The 16864-nt window shown below is 39.0% G+C and overlaps 2 protein-coding genes across 2 annotated transcripts; one reads left to right on the plus strand and one right to left on the minus strand.

The window, feature by feature from the left end:
• The first annotated feature begins 552 nt into the window (after positions 1-552).
• Positions 553-8407, plus strand: ncf2 (neutrophil cytosolic factor 2). Its single transcript, XM_071531606.1, has 15 exons — positions 553-739; positions 984-1066; positions 1231-1339; positions 2161-2295; positions 2840-2947; positions 3185-3244; positions 3615-3658; positions 4695-4836; positions 4939-5004; positions 5686-5761; positions 6122-6165; positions 6397-6548; positions 6635-6746; positions 7606-7723; positions 7840-8407. The coding sequence occupies exons 1-15, from the start codon at positions 566-568 to the stop codon at positions 7929-7931; spliced, it is 1515 nt and encodes a 504-aa protein (XP_071387707.1). The 5' UTR covers positions 553-565; the 3' UTR covers positions 7932-8407.
• A 1591-nt stretch (positions 8408-9998) lies between these two features.
• On the minus strand, positions 9999-16546 carry dph2 (diphthamide biosynthesis 2). The gene is made up of 7 exons (XM_071531613.1): positions 16330-16546; positions 15153-15329; positions 14807-14919; positions 13678-13898; positions 11719-12408; positions 11357-11539; positions 9999-10613 (listed from the first exon to the last, which is right to left on the minus strand). The coding sequence occupies exons 2-7, from the start codon at positions 15300-15302 to the stop codon at positions 10483-10485; spliced, it is 1488 nt and encodes a 495-aa protein (XP_071387714.1). The 5' UTR covers positions 15303-15329; positions 16330-16546; the 3' UTR covers positions 9999-10482.
• Between the last annotated feature and the right edge of the window lie 318 nt (positions 16547-16864).

A 16864-nucleotide genomic window follows, 5' to 3' on the forward strand; every position in this document is an offset into this window, starting at 1 on the left:
TTATATTATCTTATCTTATCTTATCTTGGGGCACATATTTGTAACTCAGTTAAACTGCAAAAAGTTTTAAAACAAGAGCTAAGACACTAAAAAGCACCTATACATGTCAGACTATGCCTCAGTCAGTGATCACTACCCGCTGCAAGAGCATACAGTATTTGCAGTCATAATATTTACTTTCTTTCCTTCCAGTAAAATTCCTGGCCTCCAGGAGCGCCTGTGGTTGTTAGGGGCTGCGTGAGGCGCTCCTCCAGCAGCTTCCCTCTTCGAAATCCCTCTGAGGAATTCATGTTAAATGTAGTGTGTGCTCCACTCACAAAAAAACATGAGATTACCTTAGTTTTACCGAAAAATAAAACACTCACTGAAGTTCCCCATAGATACCGGGGGAATCAAATAAATTCAGTGAAAAGGGGAACACTATGGGACCTAAAAAAAAACACTTGTGGTGCTGACTAATTGTAACATCACCGACACTGTCATCACACTTCCTGATCCCCTTGGTACAAATCAGAAGTGTTTCCTCTATTCAGTCTGTAGCTGGGCGCAGCTCTGAACAGCCACCATGTCTTTTCTGGACACTCTGCGCCAGTGGGACGAGGCTGCCGCTTGTGTCGACAGGCAGAATTTGGCAGAGGCGCTCCGCATTTTTCTGTCCATCCAAGAGCCAAACTCCAAAATTTACTTCAACATGGGCTGCCTCCGTCTGATCAACCAAGACCTGGATGCTGCTGAGAAGGTATGTGTCACCCTTGTTGGCCAGTATGTAGATAAACTACACAGAAAATATCAAAGTCATTTTGTCATGTTCCACGTCACAAAAGAATTTGGTTGTAATGTCAAAATGAAATGCTTTGATATTCTCATGTGTAAAAAAAAAAAAAAAAAAAAAGTGCAAGTCATCGAGAAAGGAGAAGTGCAGTTTCTTTTTTCATTTCTCATTTCTGGAGGAAGTTACAACGTTTTCTGGTTCTTCCACTCAGGCGTTTGATTGCAGCATAGGCAAGGATGAACACTTGGCTGTCGCCTTCTTTCAAAGAGGAATCACCTTCTACAAAAAGCAGAGGCAAGACACACCCGTCACCTCAATAACATTCATATTCATTGCACTTTGAAAATACTGTATACTGGATAAATTGTGCTTTTATGACTACAATACATACTTTCATTTTACTATTATTGTGGCTGATCAAAACCAAAAGTTACTAACTGTATTGTTCCGGTCCAAAGGTATGAGGAGAGTGTAGCTGATTTCCAACACGCCTTCAAGGAGCTAAGAGGCAACCAGCTGATAGACTACAAAGCTCTTGGTCTCAGATACAAGTTACATGCCTGTGAGGTAAGCATCTAAAAGCCTCCAGAACTCAGAAGTCACACTCAAACTCATAGTTTTAAATGCTTGAGACTTGACTTGGGTTCTGGTGACTTGGGACTCGACTTTGACTTGAAAAGGTTTCTAAAGTCTCGACTTGAGATCTTGTGTTTGTGTAAATGACTCGGATTGAAAGTGGTGAGATTTGTTCCAGCAGACGACTGAATTTAAATTCTGTTTTCTGAATTTGTATGGAATGATTGAATTTATTGAAGCTGAAACTGATTCTAGAAATCAAACTCATGATGCTCTTACCAAGTTTTTACCCTATTAAAACCATATTGCATTGAAAAGTCCTAGATATTTAGTTTTATTTAAGATATCAAAACCATTGCTTTTTGACACTTTCATCATTTTGAGTGCCTGAGGTGAGGCGGAAGCAAACTGACAACCTGATTGGACTTTTCTAATGTTTTAGATTTGAAAAAGGCATCCGCACACTCAAAATCTGTGCAAAAATCATTTAACATAATGGTTTAACACCCTGGAGCATTTCATAATCTATATAAACTTTAATACAATCAACACCAATACTATCAGCACTAATTTTATACGTACACTATCAACATTTACTTACTTATTCTATATCAACAGTTAACAGTCTAATCGATTTTAATCACCAGACATGAACAGATTTCACTTCTGGCTTCTTAAAAATACAATTGCAACTTGTAATTCTCAATTCTCTGCTGCCCCCATGTATTATTCTGTGCAATGAGGGATGTAAAAGGCTTTAATGACTAATATCGTCACAAGTTGTTCATACGATATCCGATCTCCTGCCACAGGTTCTCCACAACATGGCCCTGGCTGAGGCTCAGCTGGGCCACTGGGAAAAGGCCCAGGAAAACCTTGTGAAGGCACTCAACTACAAGACAGAGGCCAAGCTCAGTCTCATCGACAGAGCGCTGCAGTCCACGCTGGTCAGTGAGTCGGATTTTATTTACCGATATTCAATATGTTTAAATTTGAGCATTTTCATGAAAGAAATCAGAGTTTCCTCAGAATTCTATTCTTGTCAGGGTGGAAAAGCCTCTGAAACAGCATTTAGACCATCACGGGACACTAAAACTCTCCACTAAAAACTCAGACTAATGAAATTCTTTTAGGTAGATTGGCAGCTCTTTAAGGGAGGGTGAGCCACCCACCTGATAGGGGAAACTCTGGGATACATTAGGCCTTTAAATTAAGAATATATTTACATTACTGAACAATTAAATGAATAAATAAAATGTGCAAAGAATCTAAAATTGTACTGGAGGAGGACATTGACTGGCCGAGGCCAAGGCCATCATTGATTTAAGTGATAAACTATTCTATAGCATTCACTGTAAAATGCTCTTCTGTCAGAAATGCCTGACAAACATTTTGAATATCCCTTTAAAACCCTGGCAATGAAAGGATGGGGAATTTTCAATCTTAAAATGTAAAGATGTGAATCCTAATAAAGATGTTTCTGACCAACAGAAACAGAAGCTCTTCAAACCTGTTGAGTTCCCGTCAAAAGTGCTATTTCAACCAAATAAGCACTATGTTGCTGAGCTGGAGAAGAAGGACTACCTGGGCAAAGCTAAGGTACCACTTTGCATTACATGCCTTTGCACTAATACATCAGGTACTACATTATTCACTGGGATGATGATAGTACAATAGAGCTAAATGTCTCTGAGTATGTAAATCAATCAATTAATGATTCAATCTTTATTTATACAACACTTTTTGCAGATTGTTTTGCCATGAATCAACGTAATGAACGTTTTTCTTCAAGGAACCTGGGTTACATACATAACCTTCCATTTCCCCTGTCTTCAGGTTGTTGCCTCCATCATTCCTCAGGATGCGTTCTCTGGGTTTGCTCCATTACAGCCACAGGTGAAGTACAATAGGCTTTTCATTAGCAATAACAATTCAGGCCAATTTAATGACAAATCTGCACAGAATGATTGTAGCTGATCATGTTAGACATAATTAGGAAAGTATATTTTATGTAAGATTAAAAAGATTATTTTTATTTAAAGGGGCATTAAGTAATCTATGACCTCTATAAGCATATCTGACTAATCTTTTTCTAGACTCAAAAGAAAAATACAATTTGTTAATTATTAAGGATATTTACAGTATATACAGTATGTTAATCATCACAACTCCATGTTAGGTACTATTTGTTTGATGCTGTTATTTGTTGTGCGTTATGTCAAGCACTATTGATTTGATGCTGTGTGTTTTTATTGACATCTGATAGGTTGAAGACGGTCCTACTGATCCGAAAGCACCTGAAGTTTTGAGGTAGAACGGTCATATTTACTTAAAATCACTTCAAACAGCACAAACTAGATGCTCTCCAAGTAACCAGGACAGACACCATGCAAAAGCTCAAAAGACATATTCAGTTTGTGGTTTTGAACAATATAGTTATAATTCAGCCTTGGCAGCAAAGCTGAGAAGCAGGTTCCCTTAATACATGTTAAGATTTTAGGATGGACAGCAAAGTGAAGTGAGTTGTTATTTGTTGATTTGACAGATTTTCAAACTGGCAACTCTCTAATCATAAGCCTAATTATCCAACCTTCAGAAGTTACAAATTCAAAATTTTTCTATGTGACACATTTATGCCTTATTGTACATTGCCATCTAAACAGTATCATGCTTTTCAGCTTTTATCGAAACCAACTGCTGGTAATGTGAGTGCAGTTAGAATAGATTGGATTGGTTGGAGGGTTATTAAATATAACACAACCGACTACAACATATTAGTAAAAAGTAGTAATAAGTAAAAATGTATGCATAAAAAAAAGACATGACAGTATAGAGGGTGCGCAAAATGACAGTAGAACATACAGAGAAAACAAATGGAAAATACAAAAAACATGAACAATATCAAAAATGTATAATGTAAAATATGAGAATATATGCAGTGTGAAAAGGGCTAGAGGTATATGCAATAAAGAAATGACAAAAATATGAGAATATGAAACGATATTGCAATTTACAGCATAATATAGGATGTGCAAAATTTGTGTTAAAGTGGATTCTCATTTTTTCAATTTAGTCTCCATCTTTGGTGCTCAGTTTGAGTTTCTCTCTTCTTTGTCTGTTCAGCCACGGCGGCTATCGCTGCTCATGCTAACTACCCAGTTCTTCTTCTACTTATTCCGAACAAACCGGAAACGTAAAACGCATCACTTCCTGTGCGGCAGAGGCTTTTTCCCAGGAAAGAGCTACCAGACACCGCAAGTTTAGAACAGACAGTGGAAAAGCTTTCAGGAACTGGATGTAGGTTCAATCACTGTTGTGTTATAGCAATCAGCGACTGTCTCCACAGGGCTTTGGAGGGAGAACCCCACACCGTCCTGTTTGAGTTTGTTCCTGAGACCAGTGATGAGCTGGCTGTGGTGCCTGGCAACATTGTGTTTGTGCTGCAGAAAGGTGCCGACAACTGGGCATCTGTGGTCTTCAACGAAAGAGTAAGAACCACTAAACAACAACCTGCAACCTTCCTTATGAAATATGGATCTCTCAGTTAATTCAACTCAATCATTCATTCATCATTGCCTTATCGTTTATAGAGGGGACTTGTTCCTTACAATTACCTGGAACGCTTGGAGATCACCTTAGCTTCCAAACAGAATGAGGTAAGGAATTGTTTTCTTAAACTTTAGGAGTTGGATAAGGTTTTAGTTTTTTACGCCCTGGTCTCTGCTAGTCAAGAATTTCTCACAGAAGCTTTGGAGATCTTTGAGTTATGGAGCAGCATATCCTCCATTACCACGGATATTTGTGGGTTTTGGTTCATTTCCACTGGTGCATGCAGCCTGAAGATTAGATTAAAATGAAATGATCGCTGTGTTGATTGGGTTGTTGCATATATGATGTAAACGTACACAACTGACAATTCCAACACTGACATATAAGGAAATAATGTAAAAATGTGCAAAACAATATCTATTACAGCATTATCAGGATGTGCAAAAAACAGCAGCAGCAGTAGTAGTGTTTATTTGTTCAGAATGTTCAAATGTTGTTCAAATTAGTTCATTTTATCAAGTTTCGAATTGCCAATTGATATCAGAGATGTGGTCTAATTGGAGAGAAATTATATTGAATTTGATGGTTACCATATGATCTCAGACTAAAATTAATGCAGTCAGAAAAATATATACCTTATCACAAACTGGACTGCCAGTTATCAGTGTGAGAACAATGTGTAATTCCAGTATGGCTGTATTTGGTATGGTATTATTTTATTTCACAGTGCATCGGATGGAAATAAAGATTGGTATTTCTAATAAAATGTTTATTGTCACTGTATGTAGGATGGGAATAACCGTGGACAGGGAGCAACTGAGCCTCCAAGACGAGAACCACCAACCAGACCTGAGAGGAAATCAGGTACACTTGTATATCTGACGATTTAAATAAAATAAACTAAACTAAGAATAAAACATTTTTTAGAATTATTTTTTTGCATGCCAGGCACTTTCCACATTTTAGAATGAGTTAAAGTTTATGAACAAACCACATTAAACCATTAAGAATTTCTATTTTTTAACATCATTGCACTCTAGAAAACACACATTACAGTCACCAGATTTTTGAAAGACACTGACATACAGTATCTTTAATGATGATAACTGGAAGTGCTACCCAGTTCATAATTCCTTCATTGACTTTAAGAATGGCGAAAAATGTATATGATGAATGCATGAACAAAACCTTTTTTCCCTTTTCTTTGGGGATGCATCATGTCAGCTGTAATTCTCGACAATAAGAGCGGGGGAGACGCACAACCTGAGGTATGCAGTCAAACCCCATTAACATATAATATCACCATTCATGCCTGGGCCTTCCCAAAGCTCATCTTTGTTCCACTATAAATCAGAGGAATGTGAACTCAGGGCTGACGGCTTTGGAAAACCCAGCGCTGAAATGTACACTGCTTCAAGTTTAAAGGAGAAAGCTGAAGTGTTTTAGGATGGATTTTATCTTCCAAGTCATAAAATTGTTTGTCGTTTCATTACTGCTAGGGTGCAGAGTCCACTGAAAATCCATCATGTATTGTGAAAGTACATTTCACGTACAACGTAGCGGTCTGTGTATCACCTGGGTCTCCCTATGCCACGCTGCTTGAGAGAATCAGTAAGAAGCTGAACCTCCCCGCTGCTTCGATCATCTTGAGGTATGGTGCCATATTTTTACAAAAAATTACGCCAGTGTAAGTGTTCTACATGAAGTACCAAGTTCAATTTCTTTTGCCGGTTCTAGTTTAACCTCCCAGGCGACTGCACAGACGGTAATCGATGCCAACACCGAAATGGAGAATGTGTGGAGTAGTGCCAGCGAGAGCCGCATCACCTTGTGGTGTAACGTCAAGGAGGTGAGTAGTGGTCTATCTGTCTAGCACTAAGTACATTTGTTCTGGTAGACACTAGGGTTCAGTCAGCTGCCACACTGGTGCTTTAGCTGCACCAATCTGGTCACAACTTATCACAAATTACGTGCTTGTTCAATTCTGGGTAGAAAAGAAGTATACAAGCTAAATATTAAGGAAAAAACATGTAACTCCAGGATCTACGATGACAACTTTATATTCTACACATGTGTATGCCTTCATTCATATTCAACCCCCTTGACTTTTTCCACATTTTGTGGTGTTTCAGACTGAATACAAAATGGATCAAATTGTTTATTTTTGTCAACAATCTATACAAACTAACCCATAATGACAAAATGAAAAGTGTTAAGATTTTGTTGTATTCAATCCCCTGAGTCGACACTTTGTAGAAGCAACTCAATCTAGAGTGTCACTGCAAACGGGTTGAGTACTCATTGACTCAAAACACTTCAGCTTCTCATTTTTAATTCATTTGTAAAAATGTGTTTAAAAATCCACTTTAATTGAGGCTGTAACACCACAAAATCCGGAAAAAGTCATGGGGATTCAATTATTTCTGGGTTTGATACTGAAAGAAACTGTCTGAAAGTACTTTGTACTAACTGTTCTTCTCAGTACTTCAAGCATTTGATTCATACTTTTAGATACTACCATCGCTCAAACTAGTAGTCTCCATATTGGTCTTCTGAGTTAAAAAGTGTCTTCTTGAATCCACTAAGTTATACCATAAACCAAGATCACTTGTTTGATTTTGAGTGATGACAGATAAGAATGTTGTTGTCTCTCACTGAAGTGAAGCAGAAAGGGATTTCATTATTTGTTGACTGTTTTGTGTTTTTAGCAAGTTGATGGAAAGCCAGAGAAGCAGATTCACTTGGTGGCACTTCATTCTTACGAGTCAACAAATCCAGAGGATCTCACCTTCCAACAAGGGGATACAATCATATTACTCTCCAAAGGTGACGTACCATTCTCTTGATCACGCATTGGCAAAACCGTCATCTGAGATATTTGGAAATAATTTATCCAAGAAGCAAAGTTATTTAAATTCATGCTCTCTCCTTTTTTTTTTCAGTTAACCAGAACTGGTTGGAAGGGCAATGTAATGGGAATACTGGTATATTTCCTGCAGCCTTTGTTGAAGAAGTTCCTGTGAACGGCCAATAACACAACTTAAAGCGTCCATCAGAAAAAGTTGTATAGGAAGACAAGTGCTATGTTTACCACATCATCTACTGGCACACTGATGATTCATGGTGTATTGTGATGTTGACTCCTTTGATGTGGATGACTTGAAATGGTTTGGGCCTACACTTTGGAACTGGATTTAAGTCTTGTGTGAATAATTAAAAAAAAAAAAAAAGGAATCCTGCTTATAGTCTGCTAAATTATTACATTGTTGCTCAACCATAAACATGGACATGCCTTGAGGCTGCAGCTTGCACAGGTGGAAAAGGCAATCTGCATAGACTATACATATATTGTGATTATAATGTGGATTGTGCCTTCTGGCTTTAGCAGACCTCAAGTTTAGGTAGATTTGATATTCCCTGCATGTGGTTATTATGTAAGAGAGACTTCTTTGGCTTCAGGTTGCAATTGTTACATCTTGTGTTCTTGGTGAATAAAATATACTTTGTTGTTGAGGGTTTTGCATCAACTTTCAAATCTTTCTATTTTTCAGGACTAGAAAATGGCAAATCTTAGCGTCTTTCACTTACAAACCTAATATGTATAATGCATAAGAATATGGCTGAATTTATATACCGTATTCAATGCTGTTGGATAGTTTAGTAAGTGTATTAGGCTAGCTTCTCAAACTGGCGAATCTGCTTTGCATAGAACAAGTGTGCAACTGTTTTCTAGATGCTCAGGTGGAGGTATTGTTGTTTGACTTCTACCAGTGTACATCCTGGTGTATGAGTGCACACTGTATTTTTCTCATGCAGGGCTCTGCGCTACCTCAATAATGTTCAGGCACTGTGCATGGCAAAAAACAAACACAAAGAGTCCCAATCATAGAAATGGTTAGTCATGTATTAAACCCAATATCATCAAGGTTATGGAAGAGCTTTGGCCGTTTATTTGTAGTTCCCGGATATATATATATAAAAAAAAAAACTGGGTTCCATATGGTTCCACTCATTCATTTGATCAGAGAATTTATGGTACAAGAGTAATGGATAACTAAATTGGATTTGTAGAAATAGAAAAAATAAATCATTGGTACAATACTGTGTGCATAACAGCCTTAACTCGGTAAGGACTACAATTTCCAGTGTGCATTATGCCGTGTTCAATCGACCAGCCAGCGTTATCAAAAATGGTTTTATGCTGGACTGTTACCAATTGTACAGAATTTTACAGATTCCCAAAGAGTGAATGCTTTAAAGAACGGACTTAAGACTCATTCACATCTAGAATAATAACTATAAAGATAACCATAAACTGTAACTGTACATTGTTGCCCAATTCTATGCCCCCTTTTTTCTTAGAACTTGTTCTTAGAATTTGATTGTTTGAAAATGTTTTATTGTCGTCTTTGCATCCCAAAAATTGTCGATCAGTCCAAACGTATAGTTATGGTTTTGGATGTTTTTATATTTATCGTTATTGCTCTAGATGTGCATGGGCCTTTACATGGTAAGATTACATTTCTTTCAAACAGCCGTGCAGGGTGTTAGGATACTAGGGCTGGCACAGAGCATAGAGCTGGCTAGTGTATCCAATCGACACAAAGAGAGTTATGGTGCAAGAATCGTTCTGATTGTGTAATTGATCAGTCGTTGGTGAGGCTATGGGTATTGTAGTAGGCTGTAGTCAACAACAGAATCAAGTTGGACGGAACCAGAACATTTACCAGGCCTTTATGTAACCGGTTCTCTCACTCTCTGTAAAGCACTTTGTAAACTGTTATAGAAAATATGCTATATAAAAAAGTTTATTTAAATCATACTAGGACCAGTATACTTTAAGTACAGGACAGTACTGGTGCAGTGGGGAAAAACAGTTTACCTCAGAAACTGAACTCAATGCCAGCCTCAAGTGAATCACACTTTCCACTCCATGCTCATGTTTTCTAAATTAGACATTACCCTTAAATCCGACTGAATGCGAGCTAAATATGAAGTCCAAGTATTAGTAACATAAGGTAGGAAATGAATTACCGGTGATGCAATTTAGCTGAAATGAAACAAGGGAGGTTTAGTTTGTGAACATTTTAATTTTGCACCTTAACATACTTCAAGAATTGTATTTTCACTTTGAAATAATAGTGTACTTTCTGTGCATCTCGCACAAAAATAAACAATGACTGCATTTTCTAATGTTGGTAGCACAACCATGTGCGAAACATCACATGGTGCACAAACTTTTGATCAATATGGTCATCGTCACAATGACACTGAATGGATGTTGTTCACGTATGAAACTTTCTGAGAGTTTCAAAATCTTATCTGGAAAATTCTGAAAACTTTTGACCCCTCAGTCATTGGCATCTTAGGGCTTCAACCCTTGCTTTGCCACGTGCAGCTCTCTCTGTACAATAATATAATAATATATAATGGGGAGGTCTGGTAATCATTTCCTGAGAACCTCCATGAATTATATACTGTACAGTGAACAAGTAATTACAAGCAATATACAGATAATACCAGTGATTGCAGGTAAGCGTGATTAAATAAGGAATCTGATGGAGATCTTGTGTGTTACTGGTAAATTATAATGTGGACTTCCCTTCATCTTCATAGGCAATAGCTATGCCTTTCCTCCCCTCCACTGCCTTCACCACAGGCGTCTGTCCCAGCTTCTGCTCCAAGCCCTGCCAGCTGCGGCCCGCCAGAAAAGAAGCTGCAAAACACAAAGGGAAACAAGAGACTTTAGAGACAAGTTTGCCTGTGAAAGACTTAAGATTTTCATTTTTTGGAGAATCTTTTCAAAGCAGTCTCTCAACGGCCATGTGTCCTGTCGACGTGTTGAACAAGACACTTCCCATTTACTTAAGTCATTTTGGATAAGGGTGTCAGCTAAATGCCCAAATTAAATTGTAAATTCTATCATCATCCAATTGTTCTTTTGTCTTTTTCACTATATTTTCCATGATCCTTGTTTTCCTTTCCTTTTTATTTCCTTTAATTTTCATTATTTTTTCTTATTTGTATCTATATACTCATATATACACACACATATATTTTTCTAGAATGTATTTACAATGTACGTACTGCACTGTCATAAAAGTGCATTGTATCATTGTATATGGATGTCTATTGAAATCCTCAAATACAGATAATTGAAAATAAATTGTAAATTGTTTATTTTTGCGGTTTTCTCACTTTAACTAAATGCTAATTCAAACTAGTGCTCATTGTATTTAAGTCCTGCTGTTCTTTGGTCATCTTGCTAATTGACAGAGATGCAAACCAAACCACAGCCTGTCCCAGCCAGGCTGAACAGAGCTAAAGCAGACAAGGCAACTCTGATGACAGAGGGGAGAATACCCCACAATACAACTGATGCACGTCTGTTCTGTTCATGTAACAATGTTAAAGTACACAGTCTCCCATGTGCAGCAGAGCTTTCTGATTGTCCCGTACCAGCTGAGTTGGTGTTGGCCACGGTGAGCGTCTGGTTCCTGAGGACCACGGAGGAGCCAAACGAGGACGCTCCGGGTCCGTCGAACGTTAGATGCCGGCTTCGCAGGGCTCCTGTGATCAGAGACACGTCCGTCTCATCGCTCTCCTCCTCCTCATTGGCCAGGGCCACGTGACTCCGCCCACCTGGAGAAAGTATGCGAATGAAAATTTGTACGATTTGGCAAAGAGGCTTCAATAGCTCTCATGAGGCTTCTGATGATAAAAAAAGATGAAGAAAAGCCAAGAACTGTATACAAATGAACTTAAAGTGTACATTTTAAATCATGGGGGAATTTCTCATGTCAGCAAAAACCCTCTCTAACCTGGCAGGAGATGGCGAAAGTCTGTGACATATTCCTCGGACCACTCCCTGTTCTTGTTGCAGGCCACCTCCATCTCAAACGGCGTTACTATGGGTTTGTAGAACTCACTAGAGTCCAGCAGCGAGTTCTCGGGACAGGCAATTAACACAAATATGTCAATTTCGAGAAAGTTGGCAAGCTTGGCCACATTCAGCTTCCCCATGGCGAACATATAGCTCTTCTTCCCGGCTCTGTGGATGGTCTCCTTCAGCTGCTGGATGATGGTGAGGTAGTCGGCCACGCCCAGCGTGCCGACCAGGATGCCCACCACACTGGCGTCTTTGGCTCTTTCTATCGCGTAATACCGCTTCATCAGAGCCCGGTTGATACTTACTGACTCCGTCCTCCCCGTCAGCGTTAAGGGGTCAAAGGAACAAAAGGTGCAGCGGTTCCAAGTCATCATGAAGTTTCGTAAGGTCCCTCCCTCTTGACCTATATAGAACATACTGTAGTCCTTTATGGTCAAGCCACTTTTCAAGGCAAACTGCCTTCCAAATTGATGAAGAACCCGGTCGTCGTCTTGGTCTGAGCGGCAGGCGTCGTCATGTCGTACTTGCGTCTGTCTGTGACTGTAGCACAGTTCCCCGTCCACAACGAGTGCTGAGCCGACAGCGTTTGGATACTCAGGAGTTAGGAGTGCCAGGAGATCATCTGAGGGGGAAAAAATATTAGATTGTGTTCAGTTACTTGGAGAAAAAGAAACCTTAAAACAAACTAAGATGGAAAGTGGGGAGCCTAAAGACAAGGGTTCCACCGATTTGGAGAGTGATACCTATGTTTTTAGATGTCAATCTACGATGACATCACAGCTGGAGACCTTACTAACACAGGGGAGTATGGAGCAAATTGTGGAATTTTAAGTTTCACTTTCAGGCTCTTGTCAGATTGACTGCAATGCTGCTGCTCTGCTGGTCTGTGCGTCGCCAAATGACATGACACAGTGCACACATTGGTGTATTTGAGATCAATTTCTATACACTGACCAACTTTTGATTTCGGACAGGCACAGAGCAATAACCAAACCCTCGGGGGTAGTGATGCGCGGGTCGGGTTTTTTTCAACCCGCGACCGCCCGATCCGACACATCAACATCCGAACCCGCCCGTTCGTTCTCGATATTATCTTCAATGGACCCTAACCGCCCCACCCCGGACAAACCTGCAGGACCCCGGGTTTCGGATTGACCCTTGCATCACTACTTGGGGGTGTTTACAGCGAAAGATTTGTAGCCCTATTCAGTAGTGGAAGATTTCAAGGCCGACATGATTTAAGCTGCATTTTACGATGATGCCCTGGAGTAAAGCCACTGAAGGTTGCATTTTATGTTGCACTTTATGTTGATGTTGGCCTATGTAACCTACAATGCAGGGATATTTTATGTTATAATAAAGAGTATTTACTTTTGAAAGAAAGTCTGCTGATGAGCTATATTGGACTTTAATTTTCTGTGAAAAAAGTTTGTATTCTAAATATATTGTATTTTAAATATATACGCTGTGTAAATTGGAATTTGCAATTGTATTTCCCCTCCCCAGTGCCCCAGATATACAGTATATACACCAAACCAAAACTGTGACCCCCAAACCGTGATATGAACCGAACCATGAGTTTTCTGAACAGTTACACCCCTATGTGCCAATATTCAATATCTTTAAATGTGACAATTTTCATGCCAAAAAATACAAGTATTCGGTGTTTCCCCCCCGAATTTTATTCTTGACAGAATGGAAAAGCCTCTGAAATAGCATTTAGACTACAGGACATGAAAACTCCCCATTGAAACCCAGGAAAATTAATATCCATTTTTTTTAATAAAAAGCAAATAGCAGCGCATTATATAGATCACCATACCAATATAATGGTCTAACCCTATTTAAGACATCAGATAAAAAGAGTTGAAGTGTTTGTGGGGAAGCTTACCAATAACGTGGGCATAGTTAACATCGTAGAGGACGATGATGTGACTCTGCCTGTCGGGGTAGAGGTCCCTGAAGGCCGAGGCGCATTTCTCCAGGTCCACCGCTCTTCTCTCGAACACGTACATCAAGGGCAACCTTCTGGAGGGGCTGAGGCACGTCCTGCCGTAGTGCACGATGCAGTTAGCTCCGAAATGTTCCGCCGCCACTTCGTCCACGCAGCAACTGCTCAACAGAGTTCAAGAAAGACGTGACTTTCCACAAATAACACTATCACATCACATTCATTAATCCAAAGGAAAATAAAGCCTGATAAAGCTTTTTATCAGGTAGCTTTTTTTTTTTTTTTTTTTAATACTACTTAAGTGCTTCCATTTGTCCAAAATGTTGGGTTGAGCATCTCTTTCTCTACACACAGTGTCAGTTGTCTTTCCGTTTTTACATTCAACACTATCTTTGCATACACTCAAACAGAGAATGACGCAGAGAAATAGCTTGGAAAGCAATCATCTTAAAATTTGGGAGTAACACTACAGCTATGGTAACTCAGGACAATGATACAAAGTCTGAAACCCTAACATTTAAGGGGCCATTTTTATGTTGTATTTCTTCTGATAGCAAGCGAATGTGGAGAGAAATAAAAACCACAAACACTGTGTTGCCATCCACTTCCAGTCCCTCATGGTAAAACGCCAAATGCCAATCAAATCAAAGCAAAACACTGGCTCTGTATCAAAGAGGCTCAGACAGATTGGCTGCCTGTTGCACTGCTCTACACAAAGTGGTAGTGTCTAAACCTAGGCAAACTGTGACATTTATATAAACAATTACTAATTTCTATGAAAAATGTTAATTATTTGGGCAGGTAAAAATGATTATTGGCAGGCAGTTTTTTTTAGTTTACAGTCATTGGCAAGTGAGGCAAAAACTTAATGCCTGTAATCATCCTAAACATTTCTATGAAATCTTTCAAATATGTCTCCTGATTCATTTTCTCCTCTCACAACTCACTTTGGATGAAGACACCAAGCACCCAAAATGTCAAATGTAGCGTGCAAAATAAATGCATCAAAAATATTGCAGGTAAACATAAGTTCTGTTACTCAGTGCAAGTATTTTTGCTGGTGTGTTACCTGCCATAGGACGTGTCTCCCAGTATGAACAGCTTGGCTTGAGTTTCTTTCTCGATCTCTGCACCTATTGCAACTGAATCCACCAGCAGCTCATCAGGAAACTGTAGAGCAACCTGTGGGCATCAAGCATTTTAGATGAAGGTAAGTGACTTCTAAAATATAAAGATCTATCCTGTAATCTATCCAGGATCCCCGCCCATTTTCTCTATCCAGGATCCCCGCCCATTTTCCATTTTGAAATTCTGAACTGCTGCCAGTCTCACTGTAAAAACATAAGGGTGTAGTCCTTAAAATCTCAGCCTGGATGTTTTTTAACTTGTGTGAAAAGTGAAAGTGATGTGCTCACCTTTTCAAAGTGATGCTGATTGATGAAGTCACAGGTCTTCTTTATCTGATACAGCTCTTCAAGGTTTTCCACGGGAGCATTCGTAGTCGCTGTAACATCCACCACACGCTGAAGAACCGCCTCCGAGCTGCTGCTGAACGCATCAGCCATGGCTGCATCTAAAACACTCAACAGTGGCTGAGAAAAAAAAAAAATCAGTCAACAACTGCTCACCAACCTGGTGATAAGGACACCAAGTTGATGAAAACATTACTTAACCCAGATTTACATTACTGACTGAGTCTCAGGAACACACATGAGACTCAGAGAGCTTCTGAGTTACAACAAAGGCATTATTTCAATATTGAACATTCCAAGTTGGAGCAATGTTCACAACAATGAGTTATGCAATGTCTAGACATTTGAAATTGAAATATTTTCAACAATAAAGAATAAAATGTATGGCATGTAAATAAGAATATGATACCCCATAAGCTCTTATTCTCACATCGTCTATGAGGGAATATTTTACGAGCTAGGTTATTATAATTAATCACTCATTACACAACTACATGACGTAATTTCTTGTACAAATTCAGGCCAAACTCTATTTAAAAATTTCGTAATTTAAAGTCGGCTTGCTTATCTGCAAAAGTACATAGCTGGTACAACAAGACGTAAGACATTTTAGGAATTGTTAAGCTCTTCTGGTAAATTCGGCATATAGATGATCTACCAGGCAACACTTAAGTAATACAATTTCAACTTTCTTTGTTTTTGATTGCCACTGCTCGGTACCACGCTCCACCTGTATTTCGGTGGAGGAATCTTTGGAGGAAGAGGAGAAGCAGTTATAAAAGTTAAACTTTGACTGAAGTTGAAATTCATGCCGAATTGAAGAGTGTCTCCTAACGATTCGTTAACGGTCTTAAGTTATGTTCTACCAGATATATACTTTTGCCGATAAGCAAAACAACTTTAAACTTAGGTGCCCGAGTTTGTTAAAGACGTTTGGTGTACCGGTCTTTCCATACAAGAGGACACCTATCAGGGCTAGCACTGTACTAGGCTAATATATAGGCGTTTTTGCTTACATTAATCCACAAATATAATTTAACTACGGGTTCACTTGCTTCCCTACAAAAACAGAAACGCAACGTTACTTAAACCGACATAGCATAATCATCACTGACTTTACCTTGGTCCCGTTAGCTAGCTAGTTAGCCGACAGTTCAATCAGACTCCAGAGCGCAGCGTTTAGCATCCCAGTCATGACAAATTAGCATTTAGTAGAACAGACGTTTTATTCTTGCAGCACCACTAACATATAGACTTAAAATTCGGCGTCATTTTGGCAGTTGTTCAGTAGTAAGTGATTCTGTGGCAGCTCTACACGTTTTGTCACTGTTACGCCACACTGGTTACGTTGCTTTTGTTCCGGTCCGATTTTTTCAGAATAAAAGCGTAATCTCTACTCAATTTTTGTGGGGAAAAAAAAAACTTCATTTTGCACAGAAAACACATAATGAAGTAACAAAATGCAACTATACAATCTGAACGATGTTTTTCTATGATAAGAATTGTTGTAAACATTCTGTTGAAAGTACTCTCTACATTTAAACAGAGATTTGACATTTTTAGACTACATAGGCAACACAGATTAAACATTACACAGATCACCTTTCATTGCTACTTCACAAGTACTATGTCAAAACACTCGTACCTACAGACCT

The sequence above is a fragment of the Centroberyx affinis genome, unplaced genomic scaffold (genome assembly GCF_046629955.1).
Source record: "Centroberyx affinis isolate AG114_WGS23_722 - 3 ecotype Tasmania unplaced genomic scaffold, CSIRO-AGI_Caff_v1 ptg002102l_1, whole genome shotgun sequence".
Classification (NCBI taxonomy): Eukaryota; Metazoa; Chordata; class Actinopteri; order Beryciformes; family Berycidae; genus Centroberyx; species Centroberyx affinis.

Coding starts and splice junctions, on each gene's coding strand:
- ncf2 (XM_071531606.1), top strand. CDS start 566: ATGTCTTTTCTGGACACTCTGCGCCAGTGGGACGAGGCTGCCGCTTGT. Junction 1,067..1,230: donor ACCTTCTACAAAAAGCAGAG/GCAAGACACACC, acceptor TCCGGTCCAAAG/GTATGAGGAGAGTGTAGCTG. Junction 3,245..3,614: donor TTGCTCCATTACAGCCACAG/GTGAAGTACAAT, acceptor GACATCTGATAG/GTTGAAGACGGTCCTACTGA.
- dph2 (XM_071531613.1), bottom strand. CDS start 15,302: ATGGCTGATGCGTTCAGCAGCAGCTCGGAGGCGGTTCTTCAGCGTGTG. Junction 14,920..15,152: donor ATCAGCATCACTTTGAAAAG/GTGAGCACATCA, acceptor TGATGCCCACAG/GTTGCTCTACAGTTTCCTGA. Junction 11,540..11,718: donor CTTTCGCCATCTCCTGCCAG/GTTAGAGAGGGT, acceptor TACTTTCTCCAG/GTGGGCGGAGTCACGTGGCC.